Here is a 20,908-nt window from a genome sequence, read left to right on the forward strand (position 1 = left end):
ATGGAGAAGATTGCTGTTGATCTTGACAAACTCCTGGATGACTTTGAACTGGATGAAGGTAAGAGATTTGTTATATAGTAGAGTAGTTCACCATGGTATAATTCAGTATACAGTGGATGTAATCCGTATATAGGAGAACTGTCAGCAGTGGCTAGTAAAATGGGCCATATTTTCATTTATCCATTATTCAAGCCTTCAGAGTTTCTGCTTCACCAGACTGACAGTAACCAGCCACATTTTCTTTTTTTCTTTCTTTTCTCTTTTTTTTCTTCTCCCTAATGCAGTACATCATGGGCCTCACCCCATTTGTAGGTAGAAACTGTGGTTAGAATGATGATGATTTGACAAACATCTGTAGCAAATTACCATTTTATCTTCTGTGAAGTTAAACAAAGGGTTAGACCCATGTAATCTGCATCTCCAGGCTTATCTCATCCATTCATTTCTATCCTTTGTCAAATTCTGTTGCCTTGGCTTTCATACCTTGCTTTTTGACATGTTCATTTTACTGCCAGTCTTTTTAAGTCTAGGATGTGTTCCAAAATTTTATGCCTTTTCCATTTGTTGAATACTGTTATTATTGAATAACCTTGGTCTGTGTGGCCAAGCAGACCCATCAACTGCAGGCAAACAGTTGCCCCTGCAGAGCTGTCCCTTGCAGTGAACTGATGTTCTCTTGTCAGGCAGTGCCTCACCACAGCAAGACAAAGAGGAAGTGTGGAGGTTGTGGGTGGTTCCTACTTGGACACGACAATTGTCTCCACCCAGTTAACAATGGCACCATAGTAGGCATCACATGACCCTGATATTTGGTTATATGGTTACCGCCCACTGTTGTAAATGGTTTCTTGGATCACAGGAGACCATTAGGCTTGTCAGTCAGTTTTAAGCCATCTGAAATGGAAAGAATAGTACCGTAATAAAAGGTGACAAGAAGAACTGGAGAAACAGGAAGTGAGGATTGAATGATGAAGGTGAAGGAAGAACTGCATCAAATGAGTGGATGATGGTCATCACAACTTACCACCAATGGATACTTTGTAAATTGGGAGAAACTGAAAAACAGCACTGTTTGTAACAGTGTAACTTTAATAGGCAGTCTTTTATTTCTTTGTTAGGAGCTGGTAACATGAAACGGAGAAAAAGAACTTAGAGCATAAAAAAATGGAGAGGTAAGGTCTGATATTTATGTACGTGTCCATCTATGTATTGCTAGACACCTTAACCCTCTCAGGAAACCTGGCCTCCGCACCCCTATTCCACCTCCTGGTTTTGGCTCTGCCAGATAATTCTTCTGCACTGAAAGTACGGTTTACACTCTTCGTTACAGAACAGGCTTTAATACGGATACCAATTTTTTTTTTTTGTTGCGTTGGAAAGTCAAAAGGTGTAGCTTTCTTTTGTTCTCGGGAGTGTACTGAGTGGGTATGGTCATGTGGAGAGAATGGATAACAATAGAGTGGCGAAAAATATATATCTGAGTGAATTTGAAGGAGGGAGTAGGTGTGGTAGGCCAAGGAGAAGGTGGAGAGATATGGTGGATGAGTGTGTGAGGTAGAGAGGTTTGGAAGTCGGTGAGGCTAGGGAACTGACAAAACATCTAGCTGGCTGGATGAATGTTTTAAGGAGAGGTGTATGATCAGGGATTTGGCATTACTTTTTAACGTGGCAGTGTCTGGATTGACTCTATTGGATACGTTTTTGTGAAGCTGCAGAATGTGATGAATGTTTTTGGCATATCCGATAGAGCCAGGATTCCAGAGATTTGAATGATGAGTGAATGGAAACGTGACCCATTGGATTGGGCAAATTTGGGCTGCCTGGACACTGCTACTCCTCACCCTGCTCTAGGGTGGGATAGGAGGTCCGGATGATGATGATAAATTTATGTAGAAATACGCGTGTGAATACTACAATATATTGCATTCATTCATGAAGAAATGTGAACTTTTTGAGAAAGTCAAATATCATTATATTAAATACAGTCCTCTTCTGTTTGACTTGTTTTGCATTATGTTATCAAATTTCTCATGATATAGTGTATATAGCACATGAAAATTTGTTATAATATTATTTTCTGGCCCCAGTCAAAGTGAGATTTATTATAATCTATTAGCTACAAAAAGTAAAAGATTGGTACTTGGAACTTGCACCAGCGAGACACGTTTACAGTTAGGCACACCATTGCCAGACATACGAGCCTATAATGTGTAAGAAAGCAGATCATACACCTTTTTTTTCTTGTGTTTTTTCATCCAGTGGTTCATATGTGTCTAAATGCATATGATAACCATGCGAGGATTAAGTAGATCATATTTCAAATGCGTATGAAAACCAAGAGAGGGTTAATCCAGGAAGGGGTGGCCACAAACAGATCACCTTCATGTTTGCCCTGTTCTCCACCATCAGGCTACCATCTCCAACACAGATCCCACTCCCTTGCTCATTAGCCTTTCTACCCCACTGCTCTCTGTGATATCCAGCTGTCTTTGCTGTATTGGTGTGCATAATTTTATTGCATTTGTTTCAGATGAGAGTGAGTCAGTGAGCCGTTATGATAAAGTGCAACTAGAGTTCTGCCCGGACACCAACCCCGCCAGGCATGGGGCGGGTCTCGGGGCTTTTGGGGGCTGGAGTGAACCCCTGCAGCCCCAGCCCACAGGGGGATGGGGTGGGACAGGGCGGGAGACTCAGCCTCCAGGGGATCGCAGCCCCCCAGATGGCCAGAATGATGATGGCCAAGCATCAGCTAATTGCTCGCAGCTGCCCAATGCCCTGCGTCAGACTGGGGCATCATCCATCTGCACCCAGTCAACCCTCCCCTACACACAACCTCCTCTAGCCACTTCAGCTCATCCACAAGCATCCATATCAACTGCCACACATCCACCAGTTTCAACGCATTCACAGCCACCACCACAATTTCTGCCCACCACTATGCATCCACCACCACCGCAGCAGCCTTCAGCCGCACCCAGACATCCAGCGCCATCCATCTGCCCTCAGCCACCACTAGCCAGTTCATCCTCTCAGCCACTAGCCCCATACACGCAACCGTTTGCCTCATCAGCATTTTCTCAACAGTCTGCAGTCCCACAAGTGCCCGTGCAACATTCAGCTGATGTTGTCGATTCTTCGTCAAGAAGTTTGCCTACTTCCTCCCACCAGCATCAAACCCTGTGGCCATCAGTTGCCATATCACAGGGAAACATTTTTCAGGCACCGACATACCCAGGGGACAGTATAAAAGCTATCCCGGGTGCATCTGTAGGTGAAGGGGAAGGAGAGAGCAGAGGAAGAGGGGAAATGTCAGAAAACAGATCTGAAGAGAGAGAAAGCAGAGAGGAGGAGAACCATACTTTTGAAGGCCTTGACGTAATTGCCTCCCGTCCTCTAGATGTCATCCCCTCAAGTGTCCCTCCAGATATGGGTCTAGCCAGCGGACATGAGAGCAGACACCCGGACATCATTGACATCTGGCAGAGCGGAGGGGAGGCTGGTGGGGCATCCATTCAGGCCTCAGATGGAAGTAGGGAAGTGGAGCCAGAAAGTCCACAACAGCAGCCACCTGGGGAACCTCTTGAGAGCCCCCAGCAGGCTGACAGCGTGGGTGATGGAGTTGGAAGCCAGGAGCATCGTTTGCTACCAGACCTGATGGCCAATAACAGCGTGGAGGCAGTGGAAGGAGCAGAGTATCCGGAACCTGCAATTGTGATGGAAAACACACTCTCCGACCTGCAGATGAATGAGCCTGCAATTGTACAGGAGAGTCAGTCATTTGGTAGGCTCCCAGAGGTAGCTAATATCCACCAGACAACCGAGCAGCAGCATCCCTCGACCGTATCTGGTACAGGGTCAGGCCAAGTGGATGGGCATGGCTGGCCAGCATCAGAGGAGAATTGGCCACATGGAAGCGAGGGGACCCCAGGGATATTACAAGACCATGTGGCACCAGTCTGTGATAGTTATTCTAGGTTAGACCAGAGTCAAGATTTTAGGATAGAACCTGCAGCTCACAGTCCAGATATAGCAAGGTCCAGTCAGAGTCAGAACCCCATTGGGGTGAAGGCCGAGCAAAATCAAAGCCCGGATGTAGCAAGTCAAAGTCAAAATCCTGATGTTGCAAGGTCTGATCAAAGTCAGAGTCCCGATGTGGCAAGATCTGATCAGAGACAGAATCCTGACATTGCAAGGCCTGATCAGAGTCAGAATCCTGATGTGGCAAGGTCTGATCAAAGTCAGAATCCTGATGTTGCAAGATCTGAACAGAATCAGAATCCAGATGTGGCAAGGTCAGATCAAGGTCAGAATCCTGATGTTGCAAGGTCTGATCAGAGTCAGAATCCTGACATTGCAAGGTTCTTTGATCAGGGACAACATCCAGATACAACAGCACCAACTCCAGGACAGAACCCGGATGTTGCAGTGTCTGATGTTGGTGGAAGTGCTGATTCAAGAAGGACAGAGGATGCACAGCAATCAGTGTCCCTCCCAGATGTGAGTGCTGTGAGTCCCGTTCCACTCACCTTCAACAAGGATGTTGAAATAGCAGATGAGGACTTGGATGCTGAACTAGCAGAACTGGAGGAGGAGCAGTCAAGGCTACAGGGGGCGTATGGGGGGTCTATAGCTAACCTCGAAGCTGAAGCATTGAGGGGTCTTGGCTCGGGACCAGACCTTATAGGTGGGACAAACCCCCAGCCCGGCCAGGCAAGGGTAGACTTGGGGATTTCTGCAAGCCAAGGCACCGCAGGGATTTCCACAAGCCGAGACTCCACCCCAGCTGACAGCCCGAGAGTTGTGGCGCCGGAAAGCGTTTGCTTCCCAGGCGTGGCGAGGGTTGAGGAGGTTGTGTGTCAATCTGATAGAAACCCGGGTGATGCTGAAAATTTCAGTGGTGGAAATAACTCTCCCAGTGGTGAAAATAATTCTCCTGGAAATGATAGTGTGAACAGGGGACAAGACGGCAACCAAATTGCTGACCCAAACTCTGAAAACTCACATAATGTTGATGCTGTGAATGGCACTGATGGTAGTGGTGTGGAGGGGAGCAGTGGGGATTACGGTGGTGAAAATATTGGTGGTGCCGTGGGTGAAAATAACTTCACGAACACTGAAATTGGCTGTGACAATGGTGCCCCCGGGGATGACCTTTCAAGCACCGGAACTGACACCGCCTCCTCCAGTAGTACACTAACGGACGGGGAACTGTCGCCGGAGAGGAGGCCTGGGAGGGTGGACCAACGCAGGGAGGGAGAAGCCTCGGCTCCGGACTCCCCATCACGGCTTACCCCAGGTCAGTATAGTGGCTGTGTTTTCATCTGAGGAAACTGGGTCACTCCAACCTGAATACCAAGTCTTCGCTACATTAAATTTGACAAGCCATAGTTATGAGATAGAATGAGACTCCACTTGGTTACTATAGCTGGTTTGTTTTCACAACACAATTGGACCACTCCTACAATGGAAACATACTGTAAAGGTGTTGTCATAAATTCAACAGGCCATAGTTATGAGGTAGGAATGAGTGTCTTGGTTACTGGTGAGATTACGGTAACTCTCCTCTATGACTAGCCTACACCTGGGCCTTTGAAGTATGGTAGCTGTTGCAAATTTGACAACTGGAAGCTGTAGTTATGAGATAGGCACAAGTCTCCTTGGTTACTAGATAGTTTAACTCCTCATTCTGACAGTTGTTGCATTAAATTTGATGGTCCTTAATATTGAGATAGGCATGAGTCTCCTTAATTACTTGATGGGTTACCTGTTCAGTCCAAGATGTGCTTGGCCATCAGCCAAGCTGAAAAAAGTTAGGGATCTTTGTCAGGTTAGACCAAACTGCTGTAGTTAAGGCTTATTTATTTATTTATTTTTTTTCTTTTCTTTTTTTCCTCCCTCTCTCAAGCCTAGTGATTTTCGCACAATACCGGTAATATTGCCATTGGCTGATGATTTTATTCAATGTAGTTTTATATATATATATATATATATATATATATATATATATATATATATATATATATATATATATATATATATGCACCGGGTATATGTATATACTGTATATATATATATATATATATATATATATATATAAGTAAAGGGGTTAGAAATAGCCTAAATGTAGTAATACAAGTACTGGTAGTAGCAGTAGTTTTGGCCCCAGCTTTATCTGAAGTACAGTATGAACCTGGTGTTCCGCAGCATGAAGTTACTGTGCTTCTGCTGCCCACCATCTTATTTTGGGGGCATAGGGAGGGGTTGAGGAATGTTTGTATTACCTAGCAGCTCCACCTCCTGGTTGTATCATTGCCGCTGTGTGAAGGCATCCCTCACCAGCGCCATAGCACCCTCAGTTCCCTCCCTGTTCCCCCAAAAGAGGATGGTGGCATGCAGGAGGAGGACAGCTTCAGCCTGCAGTCCACTTGTTTCACATTTCAGATGAACTTGGGGATCAGACTACAGTTGCTACTACTGAGCTGAAAAATATTGTCTAGTAGCAGCAACAGTGAGGTGTATAATCAACCTGATTGTCTTACTGCATGGACATGGCTACTTCTCACCCTGCCCTAGGCTGGGAAAGGAGGTCCAGATGATTGTGATGATTTTCCTTCTGTGTGTAATATTCAACCATTGTGACCACATTAACCTAAAGTCAGTGCTGCATACATTGCAGTAGGTTGGGCTGTGAGATTTCACAAGGAAATATCACAGTGTGTGATGCTCGCCCCTTTGGGGCTAAGTTGTGAATGAATGTGTTTGAGTGGATAAGTACATTGGGAGTGTGTTGTCCTATTTCGGCTACCTCCCTTCTCTTGGGGGAAGCATCCTAGATATATAGATAGATAGTTAGATAGTGATGCTGTCGTATCATTTATACCTGCATTGGTGAGGTGGCTAGAAGGCCACCATCTTAGAGATGCTGAATCGACCCAGTTGTCAATGTTGTTGTTGCTTAATCCTGATTTATCTAGCCAAACAGACCTTGCAGCCATCAGTAAGCAATTGCTTTAGTTGGTCATCTTACAGGTACAGTATAGTTGACTGTGTAGGGAACTGACATCTTGTGGTAAGCAGCACCTCACCAGGGTTGGACCATGGTCCTTCCCCACAGCACATTGCAGGGAAATATGAGGAAGTTTGGCTCATGAGCAGCTGCATTGCTCCACTCAGTTTGCATAGAGCCACCCCTTGTAGACTCCTCATCAGTGCGTCTAATTGGTGAAGGGGTGAAAGTAGGCTGTGCAATACATAACCCCTGTAGCTGGAATTATTTCTCCTAAGCTAAATAAACTCGTCTCAGGATAACAAGAGTAAAATGAAAAATACATCACCAGTTTGAAGGGGTAATGCCAGACAGATTTCTTTCAGCAGAGAGAAACTATTCAGTCACAGAGCTAATAGGAAATCAATCACAAGTGAAATGCTGAACCACATGGATGACACAGCTATACTCTTTTCATGTAATATGGCAAACCCTTTTTTTTTGTGCTGTTACAGCTAATTTCATGAAGCTGTGTGGCAAAATAAGACAAAGCTGTGGCTCTACATTCTTTACATAGCATTTTTTCATGACTAGCATCATACTTTAGTAGAAATTTGTTGTCGCAGCTGAGCATTCAAGATGGAGAGAGAGTGATTTAAGCCCAGGTTAGAGTAAAAATTATATAATCTGTACTGCCACAGGAGACAGAGATAGTAGTTTTAGGCTAAATTAAAGTAAAGAGTACCATATGATCATTAGTTATAATCCACCAATTGTACTACAGGGTCGTTAGTGACAGCTGTGTACGATGACGATAGTGGTTCTGGCCGAGAGGATGAGGGTGGCCGAGTGGCAGGGAGAGAGACACACCCACAGGCAGCACGGGGTAAGATGGGATTCATGGGAGGGAGGTGGGGAGGGAGGAGGAGGAATATATAGGAAGGAAAGGAAACAGGGAGGGAAGAAAGAAAGAATAATGAAGTAAGAAATGAAAGGAAGAAAGAGAAAGCTGATGAGGAAAGCCTTAAGTTACTGTATATACCTAGAGATGGTTTGGACATGAGAGGACAGCCTGATGTTAGAGGACAGAGTAACATGATGTGATTTACTTTTTCATACGGGTAAATATTGTGTGTTACTAGCAACTTTTTTTTCTTAATACAAAAAGTAAAGAATCAAAGGCCAAAGCCTGTAAATTTTTTCTTTCTAAGAGAAAGCCAAAGCAAAAGAGAGCCAAATTCAAGATTCATCCATATAAAGATGTATGCACACAGTATGTTTAAAAAGCTTAGGTTCATAGGCAGAGGGGAAATATCAGACTGAGGATGACATTTCCAACATTGATGTGTTGCCTGCATGGAGGAATAAGAGCATCAGTTAACTTAGTGCAAGAGAGTTTGATAGAAGATCGGTGAGAGTGCCTGATTCAGATCTCTGTTCCCCCACAGCAAGCGTCAGTAGCCAGCAGGTTGGACTGTTTGCTCCATTCTGGGTGCCCGACGAGGATGCTGCAGCCTGCCAGGGGTGTGGGCAGCGCTTCACAGTCATCCGTCGCCGTCATCACTGCCGTGCTTGTGGATACGTGAAGTGTGCCGCTTGCTGCCATGACCGTGCGCCTCTGCCCTACATGGACTACAAGGAGGCTAGAGTGTGTTCGGCTTGTCTGATACTCATACAGTCAGGTAAGTATGTGGTGTTTTGTATGCTCATATTGTCATGTATGTGTATAGTGTCTCTTTGTTTTCACCTGATGAAACTGAGCTGTTTTCTTCCACCTTTGCCTTACATGGACTATAGGGAGACCAGGCCGTTCATGATTTGCCTGGCACTTGTACAGTCAGTTATGTACATGGTGTGTCCTAGGCCCTTATACAGTCAGTTTGTTTTCATGTAATGGAACTGGGTTGTTGTGTGCCATCTGTACCTCTGCCCTGTGTGGTCAGTAGGTAAGCCAAAGTGTGTGCAGCTCGTCTGGTGTCCATGCAGAGTCAGGTACATAATTAACAGCTAATGTGTTTTGCACTCCATTATAGTTCTCTCTCTCTCTCTCTCTCTCTCTCCTTTTCTTGTCTTTTTTCTTTTTTCTCTTTTTACAGGATGAACAGAGCAAGGGAGATGTTAAAAAATCCATCATCAGATTAAAGGTGTCTTCCATTCATAACAGATCTGTAATAACTTTACTTGAACTACTGAAGGTTGAAGTTTGGGGGGTTGTTTGCATATAGGCGAAGTATCGTTTCATGCACGTCTGGTGTGTGTGTGTGTGTGTGTGTGTGTGTGTGTGTGTGTGTGTGTGTGTGTGTGTGTGTTTACCACTTTTTTTTCATGTAAACCACTTTTAATATCAATCATTTACGACTTCTTTACCTCAGCACAATGCTCCATACTCATAGGAAGCATATCTGTGGTGTAGTTGGGATCACAGAAGGTCTTTAGTAGGCAAGTTGTGGTCAGGTTTGGTTAACACATTAGATTTTTATAATGGATTACAGATCTCTAAGCTTAGCACTTTACCTGCATGTGTGGAGGGGTCACTGCACATGGGGTATAGAGAGAAAATGTTGCACTCATATGTTTGCAGTCATGTAGTCAGATGGTTACATGGATAATAGGGACTAGAGAGATCAGTTTGGGTATTAGCTGCAGAGATGGAGGGAGGGCAGCCAAATGGTAGAGGACAGAGTGACATGGAGGCAATTTCTCTCTGACCACCCCTTATGGGATTAAGGCATTTGGCCGTGCATAGATAGATTCAGTCAGGTTTTTACACAGTCTGCCTTATGCCCATAGTTGGTTACATACGGTATTTGTGGCATTTTGTGAGAGAAACCCAAATTGTTCCTTGGATTTATACTCTCTTGGGCCACATCCAGCTGGAACACCTCAATCCACTAAATCACCAGGCATCCATCTCTTGCTTATGTATCTGCCTTAGAATAGGATAAATAATTTCTTCCCATTTGGCTTGTCACTGGTAAATATCATCATCATTCTAACCTATCATTCCACCTTCAGGTAAGAGTTAGAATCCACAGCAAAGGAAAGAGAAAAACATGGTGTAGGGAGAAATATTCAACAGCATAACCAGTTAAATGAGCCACACACACTTTTGCACATCCACTCGTCATTAAAAATTTTTGCTTTTGAATGGTGAAAGTGTGGATCAGGAAAGCATAGGTTTACTCTCACAAGAGGTTGGTGGTGGTGGGTGGTGATGGTGGTGGTGGTGATGGATTTTCTCTTTCAGATTTAGATAAGAGTGCAGTGTAAAAGGAAATGATCCTGAATTTTTTCCACACTGACAGTGAGTTTTGCTGTTAATGATGATATTTTTTCTGATAATGATGATGATAGACAATATTTTTCCTTGATTAGAACAACAGGTGGTGAAAGTGTGGGCAAGAAAAGCATGGATGTTGTGTCATGAGAGGGTGACCTGCATCAAGGTTGTGGGGGTGATGATAATGATGGTAAATTTTCCCCTCTAGGTGGTGAAAGTGTGGCTGCAATGTTGCGAGAGGGTGACCTGCACCGTCCACCCAACTCTAACAACCCCATTGAACATTGCCCTTGGTTGGTGTTGGTGGTGATCTTTTAAAATTTTCCATTCTAGGTGGTGAAAGTGGGGCACGGGAAAGCATTGGTGCAGTCTCTCGTGAGGGTGACCTGCGCCGACCACCTGACCCCAACAACCCCATGGAGTACTGTTCTAGGGTGCCACCCCCACAGCAGGCCGCCGCATCACCAGCCCCACCCCCACCCACCGTCATGGTGCCCGTAGGAGTGCTGAAGAGGGAGGGTGAGTGTACAGATCATTACCACAGTCCTAGGGTTAGTTTTTCACCTTATGTGGCAGCACTGACAAGGACCCTACTTGTGGTGGTGCTTTGTTCCACGGGTGGAGTGAGCAGCAGTGGCATCCACCCGGGAGCCAAACTTTCTCATATTTCCCCACACCTAGCCATGAGGAAGGACCCTGGTCTGGTCCAGGTGAGGTGATGTCTTTCACAAGGGAGCACTGGATCCCTGCATGGTATAATGTGTACTGTACTATACATGTTGGACAGTGCCACAGAAGCATTTGCATACCCGTGGTGGATGGGTCTGTTCAGCCCGACAGACCGGGGTTAAGCAGTAACAACATCCACCACCACCACCTTGGCCTAAGATTGGTGGTACCTGTAGGGGTGTTGAAGAGAGAGGGTGAGTTTGCAGGTTAGTTATTAACGGCTTAGTTCATTCATCATAACTTGGCATAAAATTGCTGCTACCTGTAGGGGTGTTGAAGACAGAGGGTGAGTGGACAGACCTATAGCAGTGTAGTGATATACTGTACAGTAATCCTTTCACCTTAACTTGGCTTAAAATTTCTGTACCTGTATGGGTGATGATGAGAGAAGTGCAGACCAATTAAGTCTTAGTGATATACTTCAATTACCTGGACCTAAAATTGCCAGTACCTGTGGGGGTGATGATGAGAGAGGGTGATTGTACAGACCAGTTGTTGTTGAGTAACCCTGCATTGTCTGATTAAGTAGACCCATCAACCATCGCTGCAGTGAACTGATGTTCTCATGCAGCAGACAGTGCCTTGCCGTGCCAGAGCAAGGAATGGGGAAGAGTGTGGAGGTTTGGTTTTCGGATGAATATTGCATTTGCATCTCTCCACCCAGATAACAGGGACACCATAGTAGGCTCCTTATCACCTCATGATTTGATTATATGGTTACCACCCAGTGTTGTAATTGGTTTCCTGGGCCACAGAAAAAAATTAGGGTTGTCACTCAGTGTAGAGCCACTTGAAGTGGAAAGAATTTTAATAAAAAGCCACTCATCGTAAATGTCAGGACAATTTGCCTAGCCTTGGGCTGCTATGCTCCTCTTAGGGCAACATAGGATTGGATGATGGATGGATGAATGAATGGTCAGGACTGATGGGAGAAATAGGAAGAGAGGAGAGTAGACACAAAGAAAGAATGTTTAAGGTGAAAGAAGTAGGCAACACAACATTCAGTGAGTGGATGATGGTCACCACCACCTACCACCAAGTACAGAGCAGTTGCATTCCCTATTGTTGTACTCTTTTTTCCCTTAACTTGGCTAGATATTGCTGTCTCTTATCTTGAATCCTTACTTTTAGCAATAGATTAACACTAGAAAATGATGCTAATAACAAAGAAATGTTGTGCAAAGGATGTAGAGCTGCAGCATTGCCTGTTCTGTTATTGAGCTATGTGAAATAAACTGCAAAACGATGCAAAACTGGGCCAAGTTAAGGTGGAACTTCTGTAATGCAGTAAGGTCTTTGCAAGTCAGATACGTAGTGTTCCCCTTTGCTCTTAGTAGTCTACACTAATTTACAAAGCAACTCATTTTACTCAGACTTGGTCTCATCCATTGTAAATACTGAGCAATAAATTAACTGTGCAGTATGATACTAGTCACAAGGAATCAGGGTCATGGAGGAGTCGTGGAGTCGTCTTTTATTGGTTGGAGTCGGAGTCAGTAATATTCTCACGACTACGACTCCGAGCTTTTTGGTTCTGAAATGGTATCAAGCATATCTTTTCAGTACTTTATTCAGTTTATTTTACTACCATGTGTAATGGTTTGTTTGTTATTATGCAAGCACTAGTAGAGAATTCAAAATAAATTTTAAGAATTGGATCTTTCAAAATTCATGAATATATTTGTTTACCTGCATCATGTCCATGTGCCATATTATTAGTACAGTATATACAGTACTTGAGTCAGAGTCAGAGTTGTACTTGTAAAATTTCTGGTGTCAGAGTTGGGAAATATTATCACTGACTCCACAACCCTGCAAGGAAAAGGAATGGAAAAGATGTTGAACCATAGCATTGTCACTGTATGTCATTGACCAGTACGGGATAAGCTGCTGAAGGACGAAAATCTTGACCAAGTTAAGGTGAAATGAGTATAGTGGCTGTTAAAGCTCCATTGCTACGTATAATACTGACATAATAGTTCCCCCAAATTGATAGTACAAATTTTGTATTAAAAAATATATTTAACTTTTATAACTGGTACCAGTAATACAGTATCTTATAGTTTTATATAATTTGGATTGCTGGTACTAATGTATTATAGTGTATAGTTGATAAAAAAACTATCAGTGCACAGTTTACCCAGAACATTTAGATATTGACAGTGGCTTACAAAAATCCTTGTGATTCTGCCTTACATTAATAAATTTGGTTTTATAAGGATGTCATATACAGTAAACCCTCAATATATCAATCTACAATAATTGAGTGAGATGTGTAGATGGATATGAGTAGAACCAAAAGTGGGCAACTAGCCACATGAGTAGCTAGCATGAAGGAGGCATGCAGACACTTCCTGTGTGCATATTTATGTAAACATTTTATTCTTTTCCTCATGCAGAGCTACTGGTGCTAAATGCTCTTATGTGACTCATTGATTACTGTTAATTGAATCTCTTAATTATCTCCCACTTCTCCTCGAGGGTCAGGATGTTCTATGGGCACTTAGTAGTGGGGGAGCCATGCACACAAATGACAACAAGCAGCATAAGTTCTTACAAATGCTCTGGTTTGGCAACAAAGGCCACAAACTCCATGACAGAGTTAATGCACACCAACACTGGATGGCTTACTCTCTCTGATTAAGGTGTTGCCGGGAATGGCGATGGTATGAGAAGTTTGGGTTCCTTGCGCACTGCTAGTTAATGCAGTAAAAACTTGATATTGCTTTAATTCATGCAGATTTTTTGTTTGTGTGATAATGACGTATGTCAGGTAATGCATCATCACATAATTGTGAGATTACTGTATAGCAGAAGCCCAGGTTAACAGTGTTCTATTAAAGGAGGGTTTACTATTGCTTGTCTTTGCATCGTCAGTACCGTTATATTCACATTCAGATGATAATACATTATCACCCTTAAACATCACATGCTGTATTGATCAACTGTCTTATCACTGGACCACTTCTGTGTGATAATTTTCTGATCAACTGTACATAGATAGTACTGTATAAAAATACTGCATGTCGAATGGAGATGAGAATGTTAAAAGTTTAAGTAATGACTGTATGAATGTGTAACCCATTTCATTAGATGCTGTTGTTCTTTTGTAGTTGCCCTTGTGTCTCAATTTTATGCTGTCTCTTTCACACATTGTGCATCCTACCCAGTTCATCTTTATGGTGGGAGATGAAGTTGATGATGATGATGATTTTTACTGCTTCTTGATCCTGACCATCCTGTTTATGAAAGTGAGAAATAAGGCTAAGTGATGATGATGATTTTCCTCTTTCTAGACCACACTCACGCCAATTATGAATGTAGAAATTTGAGTTATGATAATGAGAATGTTGATTTTCCTGTACTGTATCTGGATCCTACCCATCTCATTTATAAAAGTGGGAAAACTAGCTGTGATGATTTTGATGGTGATGGTAATTTACCTGTGTTTTATCTGGATCATGGCTACCCAGTTAGTGAAAGTGGGAAGTTAGGCAGTGATGATGGTGATGATAGTGATGATGATGATGATGATTTTTTCATTTTTGGATCCTACCCACCCTGTTTATAAGAATGGGAACTAGAGTAAGGATGATGGTTATGGTGATTGATATGTTTGTGATTTGGAATTTTCTTTTTAAAATGTCTATTCACTGCTTATCTTTCGACTGGTTATCTGTTTATATATCCATTTGTATGTGTATTTTTTTATTTTTTTATTTATTTTTTTTTTGCTGTGGGGTTGAATTTGTGATTTTTTAAAACATCTGGATTTATTGTGGTGGGCATCAAAGGTTGCCTAGCTTCTCTTCCATGCTGGTTTATTTTTACACGTGACACATGAAATCAGGCACTGACAAGGAGCTGGGACGTGGTGGCTTTGCGAATCCTCAGTGGGGTGAAGAATCTGCAGTGTCCACCCAGTAACCAAACCTCACATTTCCCTTCACCTTGTCGTTGGAAGGACCGTATTCTGACGCTGGTGAGGCATTATCCTACCAGGAGAGTGTACAGCTGATGTTTTTGTTTGGGTTATACGCTGAAGCAAGTCCAAAAAACAGCTAACTACCTTCCAACGGTTGCTGGAAACTCTTGGGAAAAACAGAAATCTGAGATGTAGGAAAAGGGAAAAACAGAAGCATGAGGTGTTTGAAACTGTCGGAAAGTATAGAAATCTGAGGTGTAGGAAACTTGGAAAAAATAGAAAACTGAAATATGTGGTAAGTTATGTAACAGTGTTAGTCATAGCTTGGACTTTGTTTACTTGTGGGTGAAATTTTCCAGCCTGAGAGTGGTGGCTGTGTGGCTGGTTACCAAGCTTATAGCCATACTTCACTTTCATTAGTAGTACCTCATAGGGTCGATGGTAGCCACTCATCTGCTATCTTACTGAAGTAGTCGGGTCAAAGATGGAAATATGTAGCGAGGAGTGCCAGGAGGCAGACAGAAGGAAGAGATGGCATGAGGTCATGTGTGAAACACTCTAGGTTAGGAGATTGAGTAGGGAGGTGGTCTAAGAATAACAGAGAGAGAGGTGCCATTGGACGAAAACATGTACAGATGCTATACTCCTTTCACCTTAATGTGGCTTGTATTTTTGTCCTGTTGCAGCTAATTTTATGAAGCTAAGTGGCAGAATAAGACAGTACTACAGTATGGTTTTACATCATTTACATAGCACCTACTATTGGCCAGCATAATTTTGGATCTGCAGCCTTTACATAGCACCTCCTATTGGCTAACATAATTATCCAGTGTTAACATTGTATTCCAACTGAATATTCAGGGTGGAGAGAGATCAGTTGTAGGCCAAATTAGGAGTAAAAAGGGTATAGCACAGTGAAGTCCTTAAATGGAAATGATGTGTGTTGTGTTGATGTTGAGGGGTGACCGTGAGGTTTGTTCATGTCACTTGTATTGCTTATGTGGGCTTACCCTTCTAGATGGTTTACCTTGGCTTACTGGTGGCTTTTGGGTGCTGTTTTCTAGATGGAGTAGCAGAGCCAATTTTTTTTTATGTAATGGAATGGGGGCCCTTTTCTTGACTTGAATAATAAGTCATAGTTGCTTGAAATTTGATGAGCTTTAGTTTGGTAGGAATGAGTCTCCTTGGGTTATCAGCCAAATCATCCTGCCAGAGTGACTGCACTTGGCCATAAACTAAACTGCAAAGGGTGAAAGATCTTTGTCAGATGAAAATGAACCTACTGTAGTTCCCCAGCATCCCTCCCCCACCAATGTATTTCTGCAAATGGGACTTTGATAGTCTCATTCATTTTAGTGACCACGTTGGTGCATTGATGTCATATTATTTGTATTCTTGTGACATGTGAATGATTAATACAGTATTCAGTTAAGGAGGGGCATTTCATATTAAAGTTCTTAATAAAAGCTGTATTTAACCTTTACATATGGAAAGCATCTTTTAACCAACAAAGTTTGAAAGTGTCTTGTAAGCTGTTCAAATGGAAAATATCTCTCAGCAGTTGGAAAATGTCTCCTGAGCCAACTAAATTACAGGTAACAAAAATAAAATGTACAGTAATAATGCATCATTGTACTGTACTGTAGATGTTAATGCAAATTGTCTCCATATACACAAGCTTTAAATTATGTAGAGCAAAATATTTTATGATACAAATGTCCCCCAGGTCCCTCCCTATCCCCCCAAAGATGCATGGTGGACTGTATGAGGAGGGAAACTTCAGCCTGCAGTTCACTGGGTTCACATTTCAGATAAACATGGGGTTTCAGCTACTATCACCATTCAAGCACATCTTCCCTAGTGAATGATGAACATACTACATAATGTGTTTACTCTGACCTGACAAAAATCCATAGCCCATTTTAGCGTCATTATTGCAAAGTGTAGTCAGTCTGAAGGTTTGATTTGTGTAGTACTGCATGTCAGCGTGTTGGAACCATCATAAGCTAAAAAAAACAAAATAGAAAATAATGAACCAGGCTCATTCCTGTCTCTTATCCAAGGATCATTTAATTTCATGCAGCCTTAAACAAGTTTTAGACTTGTTTGTGTCTTCTCAATTGCCAGTGTAATGATTGTCGTGCGTGTGTAACTATATTAGTGGCGTTGTGTTGATTTAACTAGATATGTAGGACCCAGTCTGGCCTAAACTTACCTGCCCTGCATTGCCTTCTTCCCTGCCCTGCCTTGCCCTACCCTGACCATTCAGACTTGAGCATACCTAATTCTGTTTAATGTAACCTGTCTTACCCCATCCTAATCTGTGCTATCCTATCCTAATTTAGCCTAGCTAAGCCTAACCTATCACATCTACCATAACAACCTGATTTAATTACCTGACAATGACTCCCTTCTAACCTAACAATCAAATCAACCTGAACATACCCTAATATAACCTGCTCTAACCTAACCTAGTCTAATGTAATCGAATCTAATGTATCATAATATAATCTGATAGTAACAAACCTAATTAAATCAACCTGTACCTAACCAAATCAGATTTCCCAACATAAATTGATTTGTGTACTGTGGCTTACCTCAAACACCTGTATCTTAAGCTACGTGGCATGGACTTGGGGGATCCATAGCATCTTTTCCATGAGTTTATATCTGCATTTGGCATCTGAAATTTATTTGTGTGATATGTATAAGGACTGTGGTAGTATTGGAAGAAAACAGGTAACATACAAGGGAGTGATGCACCTGTTCACCCAGGGGATGTACATTTGATCTTTTTTCTTGTTACCATTGGAAAACTTTATTCAGGAAATTGTGGAAGTATTGAAAAGAAATAGATATCACACAAGAGAGTGCCTAAGGCCATTATTCCAGTGATACATAGACAGACTCACACAACTGATGCCATGCTTCATCATAAGGAATCCCTATATTAAGGCTGGCCATGTTACAGCTGATGTTGCCTGTGGACAGGAATGTAAGCCAAGTGCCAAAGCCAGTTAATTACCTTCCAACTTTTGCTGAAAAAAAAGAAAAAGAAAAAAAAAAGTAAAATGCTTAATAAGATTTGTAACTGTGCACAAACTGATAATAAATAAATAAATAAATATATATATATATATATATATATATATATATATATAAAATATAGGCCCTCAAGAGAATGATATTGTTGTTGTTGCTTAACCCAGTCTGGCTGAGCAGACCCATTGGCCACAGGTAAGCAACTGCCTCTGTGGGGCTCTCCTATAGGTACACTGTAGTAGTTACACAATGTATGGATCTGGTGCCCCCTTGTGGTAGACAATGTCTCACCAGGGTTGGACCTGGGTCCATCCCATGGCAAGGTGCAGGGAAATGTGCAGAGGTTTGGCTTCCAAGTGAACACTGCAGTTGCCTCACCCCACCCCAGTGCACAGTGCCACCACATCATCTGCAATTGGCTTGTCATGGCCCCTTGTTCCCTGTTATATAAATGCTAATGATCACCCAAGTCAATACAGGTATAACTGTAATTACTTAACAACCCCTAAGCCATCTGACCATGATTAATATCATCGCCTTGTGGACTATATCATTCCCGCAGTTAATTTTAATGATCCACAAACTATCTGGTTACCCATAATCAGCCTCCCTCAACCTGCCAGTCTATCCTGTTTCATATACAGTAATTAGTTTTAATGATTCCCAAATCACCTGGTTACCCATAAGTAGCCTTTTACTGCCTGGTGTTCAGTGCCACCATGTATAGGCTCTACGTCAGTGCCCTTCCTTCCTTGTTATAGGCCACTGGCAACCTGCTGTTCCTCCACCTCACTCTTGTACTGTAAAATGCCATTAACAAGTCTCCCAAACCACCTCATTCTCTGTGAAATCACAAACAGCCCAGTAGGCTGTGGCATCTAGTTAGCAGCCCATTAACTTATTCCATGTATAAAACCACTGTAGTTAGTTTGTTTTATCAGATGGAACTGGGCCACCTCCACGTTGCAAATATTAGGTCATGGCTGCCATGTTCAGTGAGCCTAAGTTACGAAGTAGGAAGGAGTCTTCTTTGTTGCAAATTAAGTCAGTCCTTGAATCTGACTACACTTGGCCATCAACTGAGTTGACAGGGGTTAGTAATTGCTGTCAGGCTAGAGTAAATATGCTGTAACAACCCTCCCAACCTCCTTGTTCCCTTTATAAAACCACAAACAACCCTCCCAACTACATCATCAACCTCTCCAGACCTTCTCAACCATCTTGTTACCTCCCCAGCAATCACATACCTCATAAAAAGCAATTAACAAACCAACAACCCTTCCCATTCCCGACCAACTCGTTTCCCATAAAAAGACATCAGCAATCCTTTTAATTACCCCTTTCCCTCATTAATCCACTAATGACCTCCCCTAACCACCTCATTCCATATCAAGTCTCTTAGCCCCTCTTCCCTACTTTGTAATGTATCTTTCCAGTCCCTGCTTCCTGTAGTAAACCATTAACAACCTTCCCAGCCACCTTGTCATATATAAAAAGCCAATAACAGCCTTCCCAACCACCTTGTTCTCTATATAAAGCCACTAACGATCTTGCCAACCACCTCATATCCTCCCCAACTGCCTCTTTCTTGGTACAAAGCTGCTAACAAGCCATCGACCCTACTCACGTATCACATATACCTCTGTGGCCATTCCCTGTCCTAAAATGCCATTAACAACTTTCCCAACCAGCTCATTTCTTCCCCAGCAGCCTCGTTCCCCCTTGAAAGCTGCTAACTAGCCCATGCCTCTCTCAAACTACCTTATTGTTGTGTGTAGCTTTTCCCTTTCCTACTAAAATAGCCACTAACAGCCCTCCCAACCACCTCGTTGTCTATGTAAAGATATAGATGACCTTTATACCTCACGTCTGTACCATCCCAACTGCTTTTTTTCTGTATTGTCATCCCAAACCACCTCACTCCCTGTTCCAAGCTGTTAATGAGCCAATGACCCTCTATAACCCTGCGATTAACCTTCATAGGTATTCCCTTTCCTCATAAAAAGCTACTAACAATCTTCCCACCCACCTTAGCACTTCCCTAGCAGCCTCGTTGCCCATACAGTATTTCCCTGCCCATCTGCCTCGTTGCCTTTCCAAGCTGCTAACAAGCCCCGACCCTTCCCCGCAGGCAGTAGCAGTGCCAGTAGGAGCAAGCAGGTGATTTTCAGTGACGGGATCAGGCCAGGGGGCGACCTTCTCGAGGGTGATGTTGGTGGAGGGGGGGGCCCGGGGGGAGGTGACCCACCCCCGACACCCTTTGGCCGTAGGACCGGTCGAGTGGCCAGAAGACTCGACCACCCTGTCACTGGTTAGTTTGGTTTCTTTCTATCTCTCTTGCACTTGGTTTATTGATTTGGCTCTGATTATTTTTATTTCCTTTTCTCCCCCATTTTGTCCCCAATTTCCTTTGTGTCCTTAGGCCATCCTTAGCTGGGAAAAAATCATGTTGATGATAAGTGACAGTCATGGATTCCTTTTCAGCGTTATTCTTGTTCATATAGTTTTTGCTACTCTGAATTTCACAGTAGCAAGAGATATGAACCACCAGGGGCATATTAATGGATTACAGTAATATGCACCTTATGCTTTATATGTTGTGAGGGTTTGGCTGCTGGGGGCCAACTCCTTGCCTCCATGTAGGGGTGTTAATGCTGAAATGAAATACAATATAGCAAATGTACATCCCTACGTCAAGTGGGGTTGGTGGAGGATTAGTGCCCCTCCCTGTAAAACAATTAACTCTAAGCCCTTGGCCACCCTGTCTGGGATACATGGCGTCTGGCAATGAATGAATGAATGAAAAAACATCACTCTTTCCAACCATTACTGAAGTGAAATTGAATTCTTAGTTATTTGTGTATGGATGCAGACAGTCTGATGATGATAAAGTTTGCAAACAGTGATTTGCCGAAATATGTTGTTCACTGAGTTGATTGTTCTCTGT

General features: G+C 42.9%; 1 protein-coding gene across 1 annotated transcript in view; it reads left to right on the plus strand.

Moving 5' to 3' along the window:
• Positions 1 to 20,908, plus strand: part of Sara (Smad anchor for receptor activation) — a 38,134-nt gene continuing 17,226 nt past the window's right edge. Inside the window, exons 1-7 of the mRNA XM_080265541.1 lie at positions 1 to 58; positions 2,531 to 4,008; positions 4,468 to 5,296; positions 7,770 to 7,896; positions 8,438 to 8,667; positions 10,599 to 10,784; positions 20,093 to 20,272. Of these exons, the coding sequence (XP_080121667.1) occupies positions 1 to 58; positions 2,531 to 4,008; positions 4,468 to 5,296; positions 7,770 to 7,896; positions 8,438 to 8,667; positions 10,599 to 10,784; positions 20,093 to 20,272 (3,088 nt within the window). The remainder of the gene's footprint in view (positions 59 to 2,530; positions 4,009 to 4,467; positions 5,297 to 7,769; positions 7,897 to 8,437; positions 8,668 to 10,598; positions 10,785 to 20,092; positions 20,273 to 20,908) is intronic.

The sequence above is a fragment of the Coenobita brevimanus genome, chromosome 15 (genome assembly GCF_032717465.1).
Source record: "Coenobita brevimanus isolate Jiangsu-jjx chromosome 15, ASM3271746v2, whole genome shotgun sequence".
Lineage (NCBI taxonomy): Eukaryota > Metazoa > Arthropoda > Malacostraca > Decapoda > Coenobitidae > Coenobita > Coenobita brevimanus.